This window comes from Carassius carassius, chromosome 7, assembly GCF_963082965.1.
Source record: "Carassius carassius chromosome 7, fCarCar2.1, whole genome shotgun sequence".
NCBI lineage: Eukaryota > Metazoa > Chordata > Actinopteri > Cypriniformes > Cyprinidae > Carassius > Carassius carassius.
In genome coordinates, this window is record NC_081761.1 from 28,519,081 (window position 1) to 28,537,389 (window position 18,309).

The window sequence follows — 18,309 nt, forward strand, 5'->3', positions numbered from 1 at the left end:
AAATTCTTATAAGTAAAATATCTCTGAAGTATATTCCCATTCATATTCACAATTTTAAACACTCCAGAGTGTATATTAATATGAAATTATCCAGCCATGGCTTCTTGTTTCACAGAAATATAAATAGGAGGGAAAACAAAGCCCAAATCCCCTTACTCATCCATTACAATGAGAAAAATTAAAGAAAATATTTCAGATGTGCAGCAAAAGACTATTGAGCTTCACAAATCAGTGAAGTGGCTTTAAGAAAAGAGCTAGAGCAGTGAAAATTCCCATTTCCACCATCAGGTGAATAATGAAGAATTTCCAAAACAACAAAAAGTTTTACGAAACTGCCTGGAAAAGGAGGTGTCACTGTGAGTACATATCCATTGAAAGAATGAGCTAACCAATGGAACACTTTTTATGTGAGTTGGAAAACGGGACAAAGTACAAGTGCAACAATGGAGTTTGATGTTTTGGGTGATTTTGCTTTTAGTTTTCTCCAAAACTATACAGTAAAATGCCTTGAAAATTAATACAGCAATAGTCAGGCTCTCTCTGAATACATATGATTTGAAAGAATGAGCTAACCTATAAAGGTACACTTTTTATGAGTGTTGGAAAATGGGACACAGTGCAATTGCTAGGATGCATTTTTTTTGTTATACACAAACACACACATAATATATATATATATATATATATATATATATATATATATATATACATATACACAAACATATACATATACACAAACGTGAAATAAAAAACAATGAATGAAAATCATTAATATTAACATTTATAAATATTAATAAACGATTTATAATAATGTACAACACAAACGTTTATGTACAAAATAAATTATTTAAAAACAAAAAAATTTAAATCAGTTAAAATAAGCGAAAGTATAAAGGAAACGTGTGTTACAGCTTCTTACATGCATTTTGACTGCTCTCAGCACCCTTTTTTTAAGTGCAAGACAAAAAAAAAAAAAAAAAAAAAAAAGTGCGGCGGGCTGAGAGAGAGAGAGAGAGAGAGAGAGAGGGTAAGCAAGAGGCATGAAATATAAGAAACAATATTCTTAGTCAGTTCTAGTAGAGACATTAGCCTACACAAAAGATTAGGCCATACTGTATCTGCCAAACTCATTTTAGCAACAGTCACAAGACAGGAAGTATCTGCCACAGTCATTTTAGCAACGGTCACAAGAGAGGAAGCATATTGCGTAATGGTCTGAAAATGAAACAAACAGATCAGCATTGGTTTGAGTGTTCATCACGGCTCTTCTGTGAAACAATACTTTAAAAAGCAGTAGTAACGAATGCTGTGTGTTGAGTCGTACAGAAATGTTCAGCCTTTGTGGATTTTGCCCTTTGTTTATCAAAGTTAATTTATTACTCTGTGGTTAAAGTGTGTGTCATTCAGTCTTCTCATTTTGCAGACATTCTGAGTATTGTGCTTCCTTCAGCTCTCACTGGATTCGTCTTAACGGTAGGGTTTTTTAAATTCTAAAGAAATTTCTTTATTGTTTGTTGTATATTTGGGACACTTTTACCATTCAGATGACTATGAAAATGTCCCAGTTAAGCTGAATTTAACCTGCTATGTCTCCAAACGGAGCTTTAAACTAAATTACCTGCATATAAATATAAGTGCTGTCAAACGATTAATCGCATCTAAAATAAATGTTTTTGTTTACATAATATGAGTGGATACGGTTTTTTTATTATGTACAGTACAGACCAAAAGTTTGGACACACCTTCTCATTCAAAGAGTTTTCTTAATTTTCATGACTATGAAAATTGTAGATTCACACTGAAGGCATCAAAACTATGAATTAACACATGTGGAATTATATACATAACAAAAAAGTGTGAAACAAATGAAAATATGTCATATTGTAGGTTCTTCAAAGTAGCCACCTTTTGCTTTGATTACTGCTTTGCACACTCTTGGCGTTCTCTTGATGAGCTTCAAGAGGTAGTCACCTGAAATGGTCTTCCAACAGTCTTGAAGGAGTTCCTCGAGAGATGCTTAGCACTTGTGGGCCCTTTTGCCTTCTGTCTGCGGTCCAGCTCACCCCTAAACCATCTCGATTGGGTTCAGGTCTGGTGACTGTGGAGGCCAGGTCATCTGGTGCAGCACCCCATCACTCTCCTTCTTGGTCAAATAGCCCTTGATGCCTTCAGTGTGACTCTACAATTTTCATAGTCATGAAAATAAAGAAAACTCTTTGAATGAGAAGGTGTGTCCAAACTTTTGGTCTGTACTGTACATATAAAAACACATGAACGTATACATTTAAAAAAAAATGTTATGTTTATATATTAAATATATAGTATTACATAAATTTTCTAAATATGTACTGTATGTTTGTGCATTTATTTATATACAGAAAACACCTTGCTCACTCATTATGCAAACAAAATTTTATTTTGGATGTGATTAATCATGATTAATTGTTTGACAGCACTAATACACACACAGTTGGTACGGAAAGTATTCATACCCCTTAAATTTTTCACTTTGTTATATTGCAGCCATTTGCTAAAATAACTTAAGTTCATTTTTCTCCCTCATTAATGTACACACAGCACCCCATATTGACAGAAAAACACAATTGTTGACATTTTTTGCACATAAAAAAAAAAAAACACACACATGGCCCTAAGTATTCAGACCCTTTGCTCAATATTTAGTAGAAGCACCCTTTTGATCTAATACAGCCATGAGTCTTTTTGGGAAAGATGCAACAAGTTTTTCACACCTGGATTTGTGGATCCTCTGCCATTCCTCCTTGCTGATCCGCTCTAGTTCTGTCAGGTTGGATGGTAAACATTGGTGGGCAGCCATTTTCAGATCTCTCCAGAGATGCCCATTTGGGTTTAAGTCAGGGCTCTGGCTGGGCCATTCAAGAACAGTCACAGAGTTATTTTGGAGCCACTCCTTCATTATTTTAGCTGTGTGCTTAGGGTCATTGTATTGTTGGAAGGTGAACCTCCGGCCCAGTCTGAGGTCCTGAGCACTGTAGAGAAGGATTTTGTCCAGGATATCCCTGTACTTGGCCGCATTCATCCTTCACTTGATTGCAACCAGTCGTCCGGTCCCTGCAGCTGAAAAACACCCCCACAGCATGATGCTGCCACCACCATGCTTCACTGCTGGGACTGTGGACAGGTGATGAGCAGTGCCTGGTTTTCTCCACACATTCCGCCTAGAGTTAAGGCCAAAAAGTTCCATCTTGGTCTCATCAGACCAGAGTATCTTATTTCTCACCATCGTGGAGTCCTTCAGGTGTTTTTTCATGTGTCTTGCACTGAAGAGAGGCTTCCGTCGGGCCACTCTGCCATAAAACCCAACTGGGGGAGGGCAGCAGTGATGGTTGACTTTCTACAACTTTCTCCCATCTCCCGACTGCATCTCTGGAGCTCAGCCACAGTGATCTTTGGGTTCTTCTTTACCTCTCTCACCAAGGCTCTTCTCCCCCGATAGCTCAGTTTGACCAGACGGCCAGCCCTAGGAAGGGTTCTGGTCATCCCAAACATCTTCCATTTAAGGATTATGGAAGCCACTGTGCTCTTAGGAACCTTAAGTGCAGCAGAATTTTTTTTTGTAACCTTGGCCAGATCTGTGCCTTGCCACAATTTTGTCTCTGAGCTCTTTAGGCAGTTCCTTTGACTTCATGATTCTCATTTGCTCTGACATGCACTGTGAGCTGTGGGGTCTTATATAGACAGGTGTGTGTAATCAAACCATCTCAAGGATGATCAGAAGAAATGGACAGCACCTGAGTTAAATATATGAGTGTCACAGCAAAGGGTCTGAATACTTAGGACCATGTGATATTTCAGTTTTTCTTTTTTAATAAATCTGCAAAAGTGTCAACAATTCGGAGTTTTTCTGTCAATATGGGGTGCTATGTGTACATTAATGAGGAAATTTACTTAAATGATTTTAGCAAATGGCTGCAATATAACAAAGAGTGAAAAATTGAAGTGGGTCTGAATACTTTCAGTACCCACTGTGTATATATATATATATATATATATATATATATATATATATATATATATATGTATACAACCCTAATTCCAGTGAAGTTAGGATGTTTTGTAAAGTGCAGTAAAATCAAGAATCTGAGATTATTTAATTCTCTTTAACTGTTATTCAGATGACAAAAGTACAAAGAAAAGATTTCCAAAGTTTTCACTGGCCAACATAATTTATTATATACAAAATGTATTTTGTAAATATAAACAAATTATGTTTTTGACGAACACATTCCAGTTGGATAAGAGGCAAAATAAAGTTGAAAAGCTTATAGTGCATTCTGTTTTCTAACAATTCACAGTAAGCAGGTGAATTGGTAATTGGTCAAGATATCATGTTTGGGTATAAAAGGAACATCTCAGTCTTTGCAAGCAAAGTTGGATCATGTCTCATAACTATAGGCCAAATTTCACAAAAGAAAAGTGTCAAACAAATCAAAAATTGCATTTTGCAATTCAAAATTGCAAAGAATTAAGGTCTTTCACCAAGTACCATACATAATATTGTGTAAAGATTCAGGGAATCCAGAGAACATGTACATGTAGTGCAAGGCAGTTGAATGTGCTTGACCTTTGAGCCCTCAGATGGCATTGCATAAGAAACCATCATGCTTTGGTATTTTATATATATACATATATATATATATATATATATATATATATAGTAACAATTACAAACTTCATAATCATCAGGAAGAAGGAGGCGGGAACCGGCGGACAATCAAATCAAACTTTAATAATCAAATAAACACAAAACAGCATGGCAGCCCCACACGGAAGACTGCTGCGCACAAACAAAATCAAAACACAACTAAAATCCAGGCCTGGTCCTCTCTCGTCCTTCACTGTCGTCGCTCCTGTTTTATATCCTTCCATCTCCTCCGTGGGACTCGAGACCAGTGGGTTGAGCAGGTGTTGCTCATTTCTCAATCACTCCACCGGCCTCGCCCCGTTCCTACGGCTCTCGGCCCCACCCCACTTGAGGAGCGACAGAGACGAGAGAGGGGAGAAAAAAAAAAAAAAAAGATTCCGGTTCCCAGACGCACTGCCGCTCGGCCCTCCACCAGCTGGGTGATCTCCTCCGCGGTGCCTGGCGGTGGCACTGGACGGCCCTGGGCGGACAGCACAACACTCCTCCGCCGCCCGGTGGACGGTGATGGCTCCTCCGGTTTTGGGCAGCCGGCAGGAGTCCCCCGTTCCCTGCTCCTCCCGATTCCATCTAGGATGGCAGCAGGCTCCGGCCCCCTGGCGAACGCCGGCAACTCCTCCGCTCCCTCACGGACGGCAGCCGCACCTCCACATCACGGGTGGCTGCGGGAACCTGGGGGTAGGACAGACTAGGCGAGAGAAAAGGAGATGGAAGGATGAGGAGCGACAGAGACGAGAGAGGGGAGAGAAAAAAAAAAAAAAAAGATTCCGGTTCCCAGACGCACTGCCGCTCGGCCCTCCACCAGCTGGGTGATCTCCTCCGCGGTGCCTGGCAGCAAGCTTGCCCATCCCCGGCAACTCACTCCAGCTCACCGCCTCGAGCGTCCATGGCGGGACACTTCCTCGCCTGCTCGATGGCACCGCGGATTCACCACAGGGCCGAGGGATCTTCAGCAGCACTTCCCTCCTTCTCCCGGGCCTCGGCACCAGTGTAACAATAAAAACTCCATAATTATCAGGAAGAAGGAGGCGGGAACCGGCGGACAATCAAATCAGAACACATCTGAGCTCATCTCAGATAGTCAAAAAGACTGTGTGAAAATGTAGCAAAGCAAACGGCATGGGTGACTGGCATATGTGCAAAGGTACCATTGACATGGAGTCATATATTGGGATTGTACAGAGATACTTCCATCAAGATGATGTCTTTCATGGGAAGTCCATGGTAATTAGATCAAGACAATGCCAGCTCTCATTCTGCATGAGATACAAAAGCATGGTTTCGTAGAGCCATGTTAAATGTGTTAGACTGGCCTACATGCCGTCAAGATCTGTCTCCTATTGAAAATGTATGACCAGTCGTGAAAAGGAGAATCAGACAATGACGATCACAGACTGCTGAGCTTCTGAAATGTAGTATGAAGTGAGACTGGACAAAAATTTTGCTTTAACAATTAGTATCCTCAATTCCCAAACAAAGAAATATTAATTAAAAGGAAGGTTGATGTGACACAGTGTTAAACATGCCTCTTTCCCAACTTTTTTGGAGTATGTTGCAACTATCAAAATCTAAATTTGTTCTTTGGAAATCTTTTCTTTGTACTTTTGTCAATTAAATAAAAGTAAAAAATAATGAACGAATCAAAGATTCTTGATTGCTTTTTACAAACTGTCCCAACTTGAAATTGTGTCTCTGTGTGTGTCTGTGTGTGTATATATATATAATTATTTTCACTGTTGGGAACGTTACTTTAAAAAAGTAATTAGTTATAGTTACTCACTACTTGTTCCAAAAAGTAACTGAGTTAGTAACTGAAGCAATTTTATACTGTTTAGCAATTTAACAAGTCAGTTGAACAGAGTAGAACAGACAGGTGTTTGTACATAACTTTCGGTATTTATTGCACGTCAACAGACAGCAAGAGTTTTATCCTGCAATTCAAGTATTATCTTTGTAAGAAAAGTGTTTTTGGCCACTAGCTTTGTAGATGCGTGTGTCGTTGTGAGATGCTTCATTAAATTAGAGTTGCTTACAACGGATGTCGACAAAGTCTTCGCTCCTGGATATAATGTACACATTACATGTACCTTCTTGCCTTTGACCACAATGAATTTGAAGTAGTGCTTATATCTCCACCTTCAAAAAAATGCCAACTTTTAATCGGATTGCTCCTGACTCGCCATTTCTGCTGCTGCTGCGAAGCTGTTGCTTGTGTGTGTGTGTGTGTGTGTGTGGCTTATCTCGTTATTAACCCACCTCCTCACTCGCTGTTTGAGCCAGGGTTGCGTTCGGATTATACAGTTTATTCAATCAATGCATAGTAACGCACCGCATTTAACGTCCAGTAATGTTAACGGCGTTGTAACGATGGGAAAAGTAATTAGTTAGATTACCCCGTTACTGAAAAAATAACGTCGTTATCAGTTAATGTTTGGGCTTTTTGTATATATTAAAAATAATCAGTGTTTGGAATAACGCCGTTTAAAAGAACGGCGTTATTCCAAACACTGATTATTTTTAATATATACAAAGAGCCCAAACATTAACTGATATAAATTTTTTACTAGTATTTTCAATACATTTTATTTACTAAAATATCTAAATTTACATGTTTATTTAGATGTACAGTTAAAGAATTTCATTAATCTGAAATGTATTTTAAATATTTAAAAATATTACCTTGCTCCTTTAAATATATTATGGCATTTGAAAGATTACATGTGATGTTGTGAATTATTTATTTGGGGCTTGTTAGTAAAGGTTTGCAATCACTATGGCACATCCGGTTAGAATGCAAGGACTCTGATGTTTCTTCTTTACTTTTTATTCTCCACTGTAGATATGTGAGTATATGTGGTTCTGAAAGTATACATGGTAAATGAAGGGTACACAATAATAATTATAACAACAATAAACATTTACAACATATTATATAGTTACAAAAGGCATTAAAATATTTCTAGGATTAACTGTATTCAATGTATAATTACAATAATCAACATTATGTACAGCCTGCTCTGAGCGGGACTTGAACCCGCGGCCGTAACTTTATTAGCGCCATGCCGGCTGTTTTATGTAAACAAATGACGGTGCAATTTTATAACGTTAATCTTGAGGCATTTATAGGTACGCGTGCAAATAAGCATATAATCCACATAACGGGTCTGATAAGCATATAAACAGCTGTCATAAACTATCATAATCACATTAATTCACACAAAGGAATAGCAGTTGCTGAATCTTTGTACACACGCATACAGTATTGCCATTAATATCTGAAGTCTGTGATTATCTTAAACTGCAACAATACACAAATGTATTAATAACAAAGATAAGAACATTTGAACTTACTTCTAGCTGCACGCACAAACTTGAAATAAACTTTTGGAGAACACTCATTAGCTCCGCACTAAACTTTCTGATGCAACGCACTTCTATTTCCTTTGGCGGAACTACTTTCAGATGACGCTAAAGCTGTACTGATTCGTAGTTTCAACTGTCAATTAAAAAGCCCACCAATAGCATTCACTGTCCATTGTTTGTTATCACCGTCCTTTACAACATGTGATAATAACAATAAAAAAAAATCCTTGAGCCACACTATTTAACATACTTTAACATGCTTGTAAGTCATTAAATTTACTGTATAGCCATATAAAATGACTATCCATTTTATGTTAAAACTTTGTATATTGCTGCTTGTAGGGATATAATGGACCTGAAAGAGTACTTGAACAAGATTGGGTTTACTGGCCAATATGACAAAGCTGACCTGGACAATTTGTTCACCATCCACAAGCTGCATGTTATGAATATTCCATTTGAGAACCTCAGCATCCATTCTGGCGAGAAGAACACTATGGACCTGCACATCATCTATGATAAAATAGTCAAGAGCAATCGGGGAGGCTGGTGTTGTGAAAACAACCACTTGTTCTCATGGGTCCTGAAGGAGATGGGTTACAAATTCACTACACTAGGCTCCAAAGTGTTCACCTTGGACTCTCATCTCGTCAATCTGGTGGAGATTGATGGGAAGCAGTACATTGCAGATGTGAGCTTTGGAGTGTCGGGCCAAATCTGGCATCCCTTAGAGTTGATCTCAGGTAAAGACCAGCCACAGCCTCCAGGTGTATTCCGCCTCATAAATAATGGGATGCAGTGGGTTTTGGAGAAGACCAGCAGGAAGAAATTGATCCAAGATAAGGCCTTTGATGATTCCAGCCTCATTGATAAACGGCTCACCAAAACATTATACTCCTTCACATTAACACCCCGTGATGTAGATCATTTTCGAAAGATGTCCGATTGCCTGCAGATTAGTCCAGACTCTCTGTTCATGCTCAAATCCATTTGCTCCCTTCAGACAGCCACAGGCTTCAGAGCTCTGATTGGTTGGACGTACAGCGAGGTCACATTTAAAGAGAATTCAGACTTGGTGGACATGAAAGAAATCCCAGACTGTGAGATAGAGGCTTTACTAAGGGACAAGTTTAACGTGGTGTTAGTTAATAAATTCACACCCAAAAACAACAAAGCTAATTATTGCATCTAGTACTCAGCTCATCTAATTTTAGTAATCATTGTGATTTTCTTGAATATTGAGATACAAATTGTGCTCTCTGAACGCTCTGCTTCTTTGTATTTAATTATTTTGTTAATGCTCTCTCTATATATATTTAATCATTTTTTTATATTTTTGTTAATTAGGCTGTGAAACCATGTCTCCATTTTAAGTTTGCAAATGTCATAGGACAATGTGGAGAAATAATTTTCCATTGTATTTGCTTGACATTACAATACTTGTTGAATTTGTACTTGTCAGCTGAAGTCAAACTACTCTAAGAAGGACGCTGTAGGATTATCCTTGAACAGTCCATTTCATTAAAAGAACCCAACACCGCATTCCACAGTTCAGAACGATTCCCCATCGAACCATTAGTGCATCATAAAACACAGTCATGGTGCCAAGATGGCTAAAGGAGATGTCACCCCCTCCTTTCCCTTCTGTGCCTGTCTAATCTCATACCAGCGACGTCAGGACAGCAGGAAAAGATTTCTCTTTGTTCCCCAAACTTAAGACCAAATGGCCAGGAACCCTGTGGTGACCCCAATGCATAAATCCCCAGCCTTATCAGGAAAGGAAGGATGCTTAGGCATTCCTTTGGTCCAGGATCACCAAAAACCTTAAACCAGGGAACACCTCCTTGCTGCAGCTGTAAATTCCAGAGACTTTGTCTCCCAAAAACCAACATTGAAATTTAACCTACTTGTGGTTTAATACAAAAAACGGTCTCACAATTCCTTCCAATAAGCTAAATTGATTACTTTTTTTTACCTCACACATTTCTTAAGTATCATGTATGTTTTATATAACCTGTGGAATTATTTCTGTTTTTTTTTATTATCTTTCATTACAGCCTATTCGTAGGGTTTTCTACCTCAGTTATAGGAACTAATCACCAGAAGTTTCCTCATATATGTGTATTCTCTGTATTATGCATGCTTTACTCAAAAATTACTCAAGTAATTTTGTGTTAAACACTTATCACGGCTAAATCCTTATTTACTTCCACCTCAACTATGGGAAGTATATGTATTTTGGCACCTACTTGATGGGTAAATGATTTCTAGAATTTTGATATAAAGTAGATGTGTGTAGGATGCACCATATTTAAACTATTAAGTTTGCTTATTAAAGCGTTTAAACTAAACACTCAGAAGTTTGGACACACGCGATCACATGGACATTACGTTAATTACATGCAAGAACCGGAGAACGGGGTGTAGGTCCCGCCCAAGACAATATCTGATTGGCTGTCGCACTAAGAAAGGACGGGTCAGATGGACACGCTTATAACCCTATGACAGGCTTTTTGCCTCATGCTTTTTGCCTCGCTTTTGTCCTGCTTGCAGTGACTTGGGCTCTTGCCTATGGTTTGTGCTGACCTTTCCATCTTCCAGCGTGTTCCTCTTCAAACCACCAAGAGCTCACTCAAAACTCATCAACTCTTCCGTAAGATCCTTCGTTGAACTTCGTTAAAGAAAAACCCTCTCAGAGAAACCACCCGGAAACGCAAGTACACTATATCTCCTAATTCTGGCTGAAACTGGTGCAAATCTTATTATGAAAACGAACTAAGATTAAAGTGCTAGTAGATTGATTCTCTCAGGTTGCGGACAAGAAATAGTGTCTAACGCTAGACACTTGGGACTCCATTCACCCTCCGTTAATAGCATCACTTTTCTCTGTCACTGTTTGAATGAATGTTTGTGTGTTTTCATTAGTTTAGTTTGTGTGTATTAGAGTAGTTCAATAAAGCCTTGTTTGATTTTTACATACCAGTGTCTTGTGCTGTGTGCTTACAAGTTACTGCCTTAAACTGTAGATTCTGTTAACTTACCTTGCTCATAATCAGTTATCAAAATTTCAAGATATTATTACCATAGACCACGGGATAATATTTTGTCCAGAATTGATAAAATACCCTAATCCCAATTTATCGGTGGACGAATAGTTGATAAAGTGTTAAATATTAATTCTGAATAATTTGCATACTAATTCGGTTCTTATTTACTGTAATTCTATCCCCTTTGAGTTACATTGATCTTAATTCCCTTATTAATCTTACAACGCTATTAACATTATTCAGTGAACAGTGCTCATTATTCCCTTTGTCTACTTTGTCTCCTACTTTCAGCTCTTTCCTTGCATATTCTGCCTCACTGGTAATAAATGATAATGCAACTGATGTTGCATTATATAGTATGTACTGTGCACAACATGCAAATCATTGTACTACTGTAGCTTCACATAGTGCTTATATATATATATATATATATATATATATATTATTACATTTACATTTATTCATTTAGCTGACGCTTTTATCCAAAGCGACTTACAATTGCTATATATGTCAGAGGTCGCACGCCTCTGGAGCAACTAGGGGTTAAGTGTCTTGCTCAGGGACACACTGGCGGTTCACAGTGGATTCGAACCCGGGTCTCCCACACCACAGGCATGCGTCTTATACACTGCGCTAACACCACCCCTTATACCAGGGGTGGTGCTAGCGCAGTGGATAAGACACATGTCTTTGGTGTGAGAGACCTGGGTTCGAATCCACTGTGAGACACAGCCTCATGCTCATTGGCTGATAATGTCAGCTGATACATTTTCTCTTTATTCTAAGAATTAGATTAACCATTTATTTATTTATTTACAACAAAACAGCGAGATTCAGGAAGTGTCCGACTTCAAAGGTCTTTTTTGACCCCTCCACGTACTGCAGCCGCCTACTTTCGCCTACATTTCAGGCGAGGCAAGGCGCATCGCAAACAAGCCTAGGTTTGTTTGAGATGAGCAAAATCTGCACAGAACCGATCACCGGTGATCACCGCGAGATGCATGCCGGTTAGAAAAGTGTCCAAGTTAGGTCCGCCTTGCTCTGATGTCATGCTGACTTGTGCCAAAAAACTCTGGCGACGGCGAGACGGCTGTGTCGGACTGAGCAGTCGAGCGCAGTATGGAATTACATTTGTTTCAATAATAATGAACGAAACTTAATAAAACTGAACGTAACTTTTTCAGAAACTATCAAGAATATGCCATTACAACAGAAGAAAAAAAAATGAAAACGAAAAAAAATGAACTCAGTCGCACAAATTTAAAAGGCTCTTCAAATATGCTTCATTCTTTGTTAATGTTTTTCAAAGATTCGTTTTTGCTAATTGTGGATTCTGAATTCATTGCCACAGATTTCTCTTACGTTTCACAGTTTTTCGTTTGGTGTTTCACACAAACCTCTCGTGGGGGCGGGCTTAACAGTGATCTACTCTGATTGGATAGTGAGCTTTTGATGGACAGGTGCTCTCTGACCGGGAAGTACAGACGCCACTCAGTGGCGCGCATATTGGAAAGCTTTCGTAATTGTGATTTGTATTACTAAATATATAAATAATATTTGACCTTCAATCGTCTCAGTCTGTAAAGATGAGCTCTTGTCCTTCAAGGCAGCCTGAAGTCAGCTTGTGTTACTGAATGACAATAATAACCCGCAACAAACTGTAGCACACTGTAACATGAAAAACTTGTATCGATGTTATTGGTCACTTCAGTAACACAAGCTTACTTCAAACTGCCTTGAAGGACAAGTGGAGGAGGAAGATGATGCCGCTCCATGTCTCTGTCTCCTGAAAGCTCATTTTTACTGAGACGATCGAAGGTAAAATATTATTTATATATTTAGTAACACAAGGCACAACGTATTGCATACAAATCACCATGAGAGCTTTTTTTTCCTTTTTCTATTTTTATTAATGCAGAGAACAAAAACATACAAAGGTATAAACATACATCACATAATATCCACAAAAATAAAATAAAATAAAAAAACATAAAGAATATAAAGAGGGCCAAAATCTAAACAAAATTAAACAAGGAGATCAAAGGCAGAGCAAATCTAACAGTACTTATAGCTTTCTTATTAGACACTGAGGTTACATTCAAATAGTTGTCTATTTCTTTTAGGAAAACAGAGAAGACAGGTTTACAGTTGGAGAATTTGCATTTGTGAATGTGAAATTTGTTTAGGAATTTTTTTTAATTAATAACAAAACTGTTATTTTCGGTTGTGGGGTCAGAGTCATAATACCCAAATATAATGTTTTTCATATGTACTGAGAAGCCTGGCAAAATCTTACACTTGAAAAAAACACCAATATCATCCCAAAGTTTCTGAGTGTACTGACATGACCAAAATAACTGTACAGTTTCTTCAGAACTCGAACAAACAGACCATGTAAGATCAATGTCAGATTTAAATCTTTGTATAGACTTCTATACAGGGTAGAACCTGTGTATGAGCTTAAAATAAATGTCTTTCACTTTGTCTGTGAAAAATAATTTTTTGCGGTAGAGACCAGATTTAATCACTGTGAGAGCTTTCCAATATGCGCGCCACTGGGTGGCGTCTGTACTTCCCGGTCAGAGTGCACCTGTCCATCAAAAGCTCACTATCCAATCAGAGTAGATCACTGTTAAGCCCGCCCCCACGAGAGGTTTGTGTCAAAACAAACGAAAAACTGTGAAACGTAAGCGAAATCTGTGGCAATAAATTTAGAATCCACGATTAGCGAAAACGAATCTTTGAAAAACATTAACAAAGAATGAAGCATATTTGAAGAGCATGTTAAATTTGTGCGACTGAGTTAATTTTTTTCATTTTCATAGAGTTTTCTTCTTTTGTAATGGCATATTTTTGATAGTTTCTGAAAAAGTTACATTCAGTTTTATAAAGTTTCGTTCATTATTATTATTCATATTATTATTCATTATTATAGTTGCTCTCCATGGACTGCGCTATTTAAAAACATGATGGGAGACTATGGAGTAGGGCTGTCAAGATATTAGATTTTTCATATTACGGTTATTGTGGCCATAAAAATTCACAATATCGATATATCATGATATCTATAGAAACCTTGGGGGAAAAGATATCAGTCAAATAATTTTTTTTACTTTGTTTATTGAGTTTTTCTTTTTCCCTCAACGAACATAAGGATACTGATATATGCAGGGCACAAGACTCTGGCTTTGTCCGTCTTCTTTGAAGCTCCTATGAAATTACAAGAGAGAAAATACTGTCAAGTTCAACGGTAAGATGAATAAATATTAATGGTAACACTTTACAATAAGATGTCATTTGTTAACATTAATGTATTAACTAACATGAATGAACAATACATTTATTACACAATTTATTAATCTTTGTTTGTTAATACAAATCAAGTCATTCATTGTTCATGTTAGTTCAGTGCATTAAAGGTGCCATCTGTCATATCTGGCAAAAAAATCAAGTCATACTCCACATTCCATACCAGGTGGGGGCAGTATGCCTCAATAAAGTGAATTGGTCTACTCTAGAGTAACAAACGAGAAACGGCAGTCTCTATGCTCCGCCCCTACCTTCACAACAACCCTAGAGCATAGCTGAAGCCTATAAGACAGCGGTTCTCAATTGCAGTCCTCGCGCCCCACTGCTCTGCACATTTTGAACGTTTCTCTTAGCGCTTCAGACATTTGTTCTATTCGAACATAAGTGCCCTGCGAAGTGGACATCACAGGATATTCAGCCATGATTCCAGTTCGAAGTGAACGTAGCTATATGTTCCAATCAAAGTGCATTGAAGTGTGCAAGACGTGAATTTAAATTGTATTGATTTACAGAGGTATATGATGTCACAGTTGTCCATGTTTAAAGACGCTGCACAGCACAAATCAGTGAATGAATGTTTCGATGTGAGGTAAACTTCAACAGATTTCCCTTGCTCAGAGAGTAGGGAGCAATGAACATTTGAAAAACAGTTCATGCACGGAGTTCATTTCTAACGAGCTGATTATCTGAATCAGGTGTGTTAACAAAGAGAAACGTGCAAAATATGCAGAGCAGTGGGGCACGAGGACTGGAATTGAGAACCGCTGCTATAAGAGGACGTTTTGCCTACAGAGGAACGTTGGGTGATGTCAAGTGATTTTGAAACATGACAGCTTCAAGCTACTCCCCTTGACCTTTACCAGTGAATATGTTCATATTCGTTTTGTTCATATTACATTGAGTTGTATATACACATTATTTGAATTAAATTAATTTGACAGACAGCATTCTGTCAACATCATTGGTCAACATCAGACAGCTGATGTTGACCAAGCTAGCGCCAACCAACGTAACCAGAGCTGCCAACTCTCAAGCATGCACCGTGAGACACACGCAATTGACTCTTTTCACACGCTTTCATGCAACACATCAATTTTCTCACGTACAGAAAAACCACAAAGCAAAGAGGACACGGAGACCAACAGACTAGACAGAGCAGGTTACTTATGATATAAAAAAATGGGTAAGTTATAGCTAGCTAATTATCAAACGCAGCTGCGGTTAGCCATCGCTAACATTAGCACGTTTATAGAACAGCCTTCGATACATTTCTATGTTATAACTTCCCGAAATAAAATACACAAACATATAAAACAAACTTCTAGCGAAATACTAACAGCATCTAACTTACCAATCCAAAAGAAATGTTACAAGTTCGGTGTCGAACCTCATTTCTTTCAGGTCCATCAGTTGTCTCCAGCGATTGAAAGCAGTGCCGATGTTTACTCTGGTTCGGCTCCTTTTCTTATCGGATTTGATTTGTGATTCCGAGCGCGGTTGTTTCCCTGTAGCAGGTGGTGGTCTGTTGCCAAGGGCTTAAGTCATCCTTCCGCTCTCTTCCCTGAACTGAAATGAAGTAGTGGGCTGTACTTTCCACACGATTGACATCAGGTTCAGGTATGCCCACAAGCTGTGCGAGTTATTCGTGTATTGCAGGTTGGCTGGTGGTTATGTTGCCCGCATACCGCCTCCCATGGCCGAAACTGGTATTACGACACCTGTCGGGCCGGGGCTAGTAATGCTACTGCTAATTAAGGTTGATATCTCTGCAGCACTATAACTTGACATTTTTTTAATGACATCATCGCCCTTATTTCGTCTCATACTTTTGATGCGTGTAGGTCATTTTTTGTATATTTTTACCTCAATTTTTGCACATGGCACCTTTAAAGTTTACAAACACAACCTGTGATTTTAATAATGCATAAGTAAATATTGAAATTAGCATGAACTAAGATTAATAAATGCTGTGGAAATATTATTATTATTAATGTTATTTATATATGTTCACTAATGTAATTAACTAATGTTAACTAATGAACCTTATTGAAGAATGACCGCAGATGACACATTAAGTGCATGGCACAGCGACCAACTTAACATTTTACAGTTAAATGTAGCAATGTGGTCGCTCAGTTTTTCAAGATCAGTTTTAATCGTGTAACTGTTAATAGATTTGAACAAACAAATAAAGTGTTACTACGCACAGGCCTTATTGATTGCAAATAAAAAACAAGATGAGAAAAGAAAACGAGATAGTTATTAAAATAATCACCCTTTACTTAAATATATGAACACAGAAAACCGCTGTTAACAGGTTAATATAGCATTTCCCATTCTATGACTAGTAAAATAATGGCAACTTACTCTGATGAACATGGCTTTCCCCGGAGCAGCTGCGAGCACGACGTCTTCTTCTTGTTTGACAGGTGTCAGCGTTGAGGCACAATACTGCCACCTGGGAGCTCAACCAGGTACTGACACTGGAGTATTTACATGTGGTGTTATCATAAGAGAACTGTTCATTTTAAATATTGCGGTTATCACTAATACCAGTATATCGTTACAATAAATTAACACAATATTGATAATTGTTGTTTTGAATATCACGGTTATAGTCAATACCGGTATATCGCGACACCCCTAGAGTCAATATAATGCCATATATATATGCAAAAAAAATTATGTTTTGCAAAAGAAAATAACGTTTTGCTAACAAAAATTAAAGTATTGAGGAAAATAATTTTGCTTTTTTGCAAACAAAAATAGAGAATTGCAAAAGAAAATAAAGAATTGGGAGAAAAAATATTAAGTTTTGTAAACAAAAATAAAGAATTGACATGATTCACAATGTTATAAGACGTTTGACTCGTAGTGTAAATAAAATAGGATTGACATGGTGTGGAATTGAGTTTTATTATAGTTTTTGCGTTTTTTATTAGTAACCTTTTGCCTGGTTGAAAACACGAAATTGCAATAAAACCTCTACTATCCATTGTATAAACCTACGTGCATTCAAGTTTCACCATTACATGCATGACCTTTGTATTGCTAGCACCATGCTGTACCTTTTGGGCTATAATTTGAAAAGCAGACACATTATCTGTCTTGTTAACTGGTTTTCAGGTTAAGAGACATTAATAAAGAATAGCAACAAACACTGTACAACAAACAACTTTTATTATTGCCAACACAGCTCATTTAAAGATTTTCTTGTAGACTTTGACTCTGCAGTGAAGTGAATAAAATCTCTGCCAAACAGGACATTCATTAAAGATGTATTAACCTGTTTCCCTTATATGTTTAACATCTAGTGCAGACTTTGGTCGCATAAAAGCTATTTAAAAAAACAACAAAAAGCAGCGCATCATGTGATAGACATTGACATTCTACAAATGTTGCTTACATATATAAAGATCAGCTTAAGGTGAACAAATATCTACACTTTAATATTTTAATATTTATTATGTATTCAGCAATTTACTAAAAAATACATACATCGTATGCATCTATCGTAGGACAACTGCTTTACAAATGAGGATATCAAAATCTACAATCAAACTCAAATTTTCCAACAGAAATAAAAGGATGGTATTTTAAAAATAGAAGAAACAAAGTTTTTCTTCAAAATGGGCATTTCCGTTTGAGCTCCCATTGCTTCTACATAAATTGCAGAGAGAAATTAGAGTCCTATTTGGGAGGTCGACATTTACACCCTTTGGATAATCTCCCAGCATTGAGGCCTATGTGCAATCTTGATGATTAATATGTTGATATGAAATACTCTCCACTTCTGTCTCTTCAAAGTGCTATTGGATCTGAGGCCGTGGTTTCAGGATACGTTTTCCCGTCTAGTATGTGAGAGGGAAAAATACAAATGTTCGCACAAGAAAAGTTACTTTGCATTCA

At 37.7% G+C, this 18,309-nt stretch overlaps 1 protein-coding gene across 1 annotated transcript; it reads left to right on the forward strand.

Annotated features, from left to right (window-relative positions):
- Nucleotides 1-1,075: 1,075 nt before the first annotated feature.
- Nucleotides 1,076-9,308, forward strand: LOC132143869 (arylamine N-acetyltransferase, pineal gland isozyme NAT-3-like). The gene is made up of 2 exons (XM_059554464.1): nucleotides 1,076-1,473; nucleotides 8,387-9,308. The coding sequence occupies exon 2, from the start codon at nucleotides 8,394-8,396 to the stop codon at nucleotides 9,234-9,236; it is 843 nt and encodes a 280-aa protein (XP_059410447.1). The 5' UTR covers nucleotides 1,076-1,473; nucleotides 8,387-8,393; the 3' UTR covers nucleotides 9,237-9,308.
- The last annotated feature ends 9,001 nt before the right edge of the window (nucleotides 9,309-18,309 follow it).